This window comes from Vulpes lagopus, chromosome 1, assembly GCF_018345385.1.
Source record: "Vulpes lagopus strain Blue_001 chromosome 1, ASM1834538v1, whole genome shotgun sequence".
Taxonomy (NCBI): Eukaryota; Metazoa; Chordata; class Mammalia; order Carnivora; family Canidae; genus Vulpes; species Vulpes lagopus.
Genome location: NC_054824.1, coordinates 175,177,030 through 175,183,029, shown reverse-complemented (window position 1 = coordinate 175,183,029; position 6,000 = coordinate 175,177,030). Strand labels below are relative to the sequence as shown.

The 6,000-nt window shown below is 47.7% G+C and overlaps 1 protein-coding gene across 1 annotated transcript in view; it reads left to right on the top strand.

Annotated features, from left to right (window-relative positions):
* Nucleotides 1-3,187: 3,187 nt before the first annotated feature.
* The window catches only part of FLVCR1 (FLVCR heme transporter 1), a 39,157-nt gene continuing 36,344 nt past the window's right edge, over nt 3,188-6,000 (top strand). Inside the window, exon 1 of the mRNA XM_041771353.1 lies at nt 3,188-4,078. Within this exon, the coding sequence (XP_041627287.1) occupies nt 3,341-4,078 (738 nt within the window). The 5' untranslated portion in view covers nt 3,188-3,340. The remainder of the gene's footprint in view (nt 4,079-6,000) is intronic.

The window sequence follows — 6,000 nt, the reverse complement described above, 5'->3', positions numbered from 1 at the left end:
TAGATGCTTAGATCCAGGATACCCAGAGGACTCTTAACCTAATCCTTCTTGCTAAGGACATAGAGAAGGCAAATTATTTCTAAACAGGAGCCTACACAATTGGTAAGAATGGCCTCCTTGCAGAAATACATTCAGGAAGCTGCCTTTGTGCAAAGAGGGAAATTACCCTTCAGATTTGGCAGAAGACAATCTCTAATGGGGAAGTGAGGCCTAATATAATCTGCCAGTTTCTGGTTTCAGAAAAGGGGGTGGGAAGTTTGCAGATATCTAAATGCTTACTATAAATACCTGGGATCTGGAATGGAGGTATGACTGGGGCAAGCAGAATCCATTTAAAATTGTACCCATTGGATGCCCTTTCTAGATGGTTTTCTGTGAGCTATGTAGAAAGTTTCACAGGGGGATCCCTGGGTGGCTCAGGGGTTTAGCGCCTGCCTTTGGCCCAGGGCGTGATCCTGGAGTCCTGGGATCGAGTCCCACATCAGGCTCCTTGCAGGGAGCCTGCTTCTCCCTCTGCCTGTGTCTCTGCCTCTCTCGCTCTTTGTGTCTCTCATGAATAAATAAATAAAATCTTTAAAAAAAAAAAGTTTATCGTATGGGTTTCTGAAAAAGATACTAATCACATTGCTTATTATTCAGCACAACTTATTATTCAATATTCAGAGGCTTTTTTAAAATACCTTTATGTACCATGAAACTTTCTCTCTCTTTTTTTTAAGATTTTATTTATTTATTCATGAGAGACACAGAGAGAGAGAGAGGCAGAGACATAGATAGAGGGAGAAGCAGGCTCCCTGCGGGGAGCCTGATGCGGGACTCATCCCAGGACCCTGGGAACATGACCTGAGCCAAAGGCAGATGCTCAACCACTGAGCCACCCAGGTCCCCAATGCTAAACTTCCTTAACTGAGACTAAAGTCCTTTGGATTCCACATTTGGTTATGTGTTCATTCAGAGAACACAGCTTAATAATCCGAAATATTATCTAAATAAATGTTTAGAAAATCATAGTTGCAGAGGAAACTTGCATGTTTTTAAAAAAGAAATGGATTCATTTACGTAGCAAGTAATTATTTAAAATATTATGGTAATTCAATGCTTGTTAGCTGCAGTCATTCAAGAAATAGCAATAAATTTTCAGACTAACTCTCATGGAGCTTACCTTCCAGTGGGGAGGGAAGGGAGAAAACAACCAGAAAAAAAATAAGTAAAATATAGGATAATTTAGATAGTGGTAAGCACTAAGAAGAAAAATAAAGCAGGGGAGGGGTCTGGGTGGTGGTGGTTAGTGGTGGCATGTGGCAGTTTATATAGGGTGGCTAAGGAAGACATTGAAATGTACATATTCCTTAAAGTTTAGGATTTTGTAATATTTCACCTGTATGAGAGATGTCTGATATATATGATCCATATCTATATCTATATCTGAGGCATACATCAGATATACATCACCAAAATAATAATATTAAGAGTCATTAAAAATAAGATATACAGGGTTTTAAGGCTTCTAGATTGCATCACTTTTTTAGATTAAACCTCTAGTTAGGGACGCCTGGGTGGCTCAGCGGTTTAGCGCCTGCCTTTGGCCCAGGGTGTGATCCTGGTGTCCTGGGATTGAGTCCCACATCAGGCTCCCTGCATGGAGCCTGCTTCTCCCTCTGCCTGTGTCTCTGCCTCTCTCTCCTCTCTCTCTTTCTCTCATGAATAAGTAAATAAAATCTTAAAAAAAAAAAAAAACACCCATAGTTAGACACCTCGGGTTTCGATTTAACTATTTGGAGTCTCATCGGGTTTGCCTTGTTTCAAAATTCGTTGCCTAAGCAGTAGCAGGAGCAGGGGCACACATTTCTCTAGAAGATTTTCAAGGCTACGTGTACGTGCCCTTGAGAGCAGGTTTCATTTTTTAATGCCGGAGGGCACGACAGTGTCTGGAACACAGCAAACAAGACTGGGACCCGGAACCCACTGAAGCCACCCGCTGCGCACGTCCAGCGAGGCGGACTGCAGGGGCTGGTCCGAGGGAGGGCGGGGAGCCTCGGGTCCGCTCAGGGTTGCAGGATTCCAACTTCACAAGGGAAGAAAGAGGTCTTTTCTTTCATTCCTGAAGATTTTATTCATTTATTCATGAGACACACACACACACACACACAGGGGGGGGGGGAGGAGAGAGAGAGAGAGAGAGAGAGAGAGAGAGAGAGAGAGAGGCAGAGACACAGGCAGAGGGAGAAGCAGGCTCCCTGCGGGGGGGGGGGGGGGGGGCGATGCGGGGCTCTATCCCGGGACCGGGGATCAGGACCTGAGCCGAAGGGGGATGCTCCGCCGCTGAGCCCCCCAGGAGTCCCACAAGGAGAGGTTTCTAATGAAACCTCTGTATCCAAAAAATAAATAAAATAAAATAAAATAAAATAAAATAAAATAAAATAAAATTAAATTAAATTAAATTAAATTAAAATAAAATAAAAAATAATTAAAATAAAATAAAATAAAATATAGTTAAAATAAAATAAAATATAATTAAAATAATAAAATAATAAAATAAAATAAAAAATAAAATAAAATAAATAAAATAAAATAAAATAAAATAAAATAAAATAAAATAAAATAAAAAATAGAAACCTCTGTGTCCGGGCTGAAATGCCTCCTGGTGTTTTTCCTCTGCGGAGGGGGCACGAGCTTCGGGAAGGCGGTCCGGTCCGCTCCCTCCGGCCGGGCGGCCGAGTCGGGGCGAGGCCAGGTTCGCCCCCCGCGGGAGCGCCCACCGGGCCCCAGGGGAGCCCCTCTGCGGGGAGAGGGCGATGGCTCCCAGCCCCGAGCGGCCCCCGCCCGCCTGCTCGCTCGCTCACGGCGCCCACCCTCTGCGCACCCGCACCCGCCGTCTCCCCGGGCCGGTTGCTCGCGACCACCGCCTGCAGCCCCGCAGCCCTGCAGCCTCCGGGGGGGGAGGCGGGCGGCGGAGGACCGTCCGCCTCGACCCGCAGGCCCGCTGTCCTCCCTCCTCTCCGGAAACATTGCTCCCGCCTCCACCCTGAGAGGAGCTCCCCGATTGGCCCCCGCGCCGGGCGAGGACGCCCGCTGATTGGCCGCCGGGCCGTCACTCGCGGTGACACGCTCTCGGGGCGGGGCCCGGCGCGGGGTGACCGCCCGGAGGTAGGCTCGGAGCCCGAGAGCCTCCTCCGCCCGCGGGCTCCCTGCAGCGGGGCTGGCTTCCGCGGCTCGCACCCGCGCTCCCTCGGCCTGGGAGAGGGTTGCATGAGCGGTGGGCCTAGCGGTTGGGGTCGGGGGTGCAGGGAGGGGGAGGAGGGGGGCCGGGGAGCGAGGAGGCGCGGGGGAGCGCAGGGACATGGCGAAGCTGGACGTTGAGGAGGGGGCAGCGGGGGCACCCGGGCACCCGCCCGCCAATGGGTACCTGTTGGTCCCGGGGGGCGAGCCCCCCGGAAAGCTGAGCGCCGAGCCGCAGAACGGGCCCAAGGCCGGCTGCCTGACCCTGAATGGAGTGTCTCGGGACAGCCTCGCGGCCGCCGTGCAAGCCCTGGACAGGCCTCGGACCCCGCTGGCCCCGGAGGAGGAGACCCAGACCCGGCTGCTGCCGGGGGGCCCCGGGGAGGAGACCCCCGGGGCCGAGGGCGCCCGAGGGCCGCAGACGGCGCTCTCCGCGCGGCGCTTCGTGGTGCTCCTCATCTTCAGCCTGTACTCGCTGGTGAATGCCTTCCAGTGGATCCAGTACAGCATCATCAGCAATGTCTTCAGGGACTTCTACCGCGTCTCCTTCCTGCACATCGACTGGCTGTCCATGGTGTACATGCTGGCCTACGTGCCCCTCATCTTCCCGGCCACGTGGCTGCTGGACACCAGAGGCCTGAGGCTCACGGCCCTGCTGGGCTCCGGCCTCAACTGCCTGGGCGCCTGGGTCAAGTGCGGCAGTGTCCAGCAGCATCTCTTCTGGGTCACCATGCTGGGCCAGTGCCTGTGCTCCGTGGCCCAGGTGTTCATCCTCGGCTTGCCCTCCCGCATCGCCTCGGTGTGGTTTGGGCCCAAGGAGGTGTCCACAGCTTGTGCCACCGCCGTGCTAGGCAATCAGGTAAGAACTAGAGTGATAGATGAAAATCGAAAATCGGCTCCTTAGAGGACCAGGTAAAGGACCTCTTCCTCCTGAGGGAAGAGGGAGGAGGCAGTTGTGTATAAATGCAGGAAGGGGGAAGATGTGTAGTCAAGATAGGAAACAGTTTTGGATTAAAGATGGTATTTGATTTATTTGTAAGCACAGAACTTCCAAACCAGCTTGAAATGACCAACTTATCATCTTGCTTGGAGGATTACCTATAAAATATTAATCGAGCTGGCCCCTGTATCTCTAACATGATAGAAAACTTATCAGTGTAATAACCAATAAGACTTGGGTAGGTGTTTTTGTTGCCCCCAGCGTATTCTTTGTAAAAGGAAGGTTGTTGGATTCTGGGAAGTGCTCATTTTGAGTGATCTGTGTGAACTGCTCCTGTTTTATTGTGTTTTTGTTTATTTATTTTTTCTAAAGTTTATTTTTTGTAGTAATCTCTATACCCAAGGTGGGGCTAGATAGAACTTAGGACCCTGAGCTCAAGAGTTGTACACTCTTCCAACTGAGCCAGTCAGGCCCCTCTCCTGTTTAATTTTACATATTAGCAGTTAGCAGAGGGCCTAGCACATGACACTTATAAATGACAGCTAAATAAATGTTCTGGTGGTAGAGGCTTCACAACATTATTGATCCACTTACCAATTTCTAACAGTAAGAAAGTGCAAGACAGATCACAGATCATGGAACCCATGATAAAAGGGTGGCTTATTTTGCCATTTCTCCCTTAAAGTGCTTCCTCATCCTTCTAACACCATAGGTTCAAATTCCAGTAGCATTCAGTAACATTACTAAGTAGAATATTGTGTGTGTGTATATTGTAATTGCAGATTGATCCTTTTTTTTTTTTTTAAAGATTTATTTATTCATGAAAGACACAGAGAGAGAGAGAGAGAGAGAGAGGCAGAGACATAGGCAGAGGGAGGAGCAGGCTCCACACAGGGAGCCGGATGCGGGACTCAATCCTGGGACCCCAGGATCATGCCCTGGGCCGAAGGCAGGCACTAAACCACTGAGCCACCCAGGCGTCCCCAGATTGATCCTTTTATTGTCATTTAAAATTTGCATCTGGAGTTCTGTGATGCTTCATGTACATTGTATTGAGTGTTTATTCAACTTGAGGAGAATGTAGTTAAAAATCTGTATACCAAGAACTTCACTTCTCTCTATACCTATATTCCTACATGCTATGTAACAAAAGGATGTTACTCTCTTACTTCCAATCTAATACTTGTTTCAAGATCACAATAAGATTTAGCTAAGATCCATAAAAAGACTAGCTCTACATGTTTATTACTTTACATTTATCTTTCTCTAAAAGTACAGAAGAAAGGGTAGCTTGCATCTAATTGTTATGTATTCAAAATAATTTATGATATTTTTGTTGGTTGCTTCCATATGTTTAGATAGGAACTGTTTTCTTAAAGTGTTTTTCATTTATAAAATGATATTCCCTATTCATACTTCATTGAGCATGACTGAAATATTATTAACTCCGTATCTATGGATTATCTATTTATGGATAATAAATGGAGATGCTTTCTCATAGGCGGATCCCTCTGATGTTCAGCACACCTCTGCCTTCTTCCTACATTCTCCCTTGGTGTTCTCATCCTTCCTTGGCTGCAGTAGCTGTGCACTTGTTCATGGCCTCCATTTTCAGCCTAGATTATGGAGTGATCATTTATAGTAATATTCAACATTATTAAGCACTCACTAAGAACCTGGCACCATGCCAAGTATTTTGCATGCATTGTGCCCTTGAATTTAACAATATAAGGTAAGAACCATTAGTCTCTCCATTTTACAGACGCAGAAACTGAGATTTGAAGAGATTAAATTATTTTTCAGAAATCACACAGCTAAATGGTGGCAACGTTCATACCCAA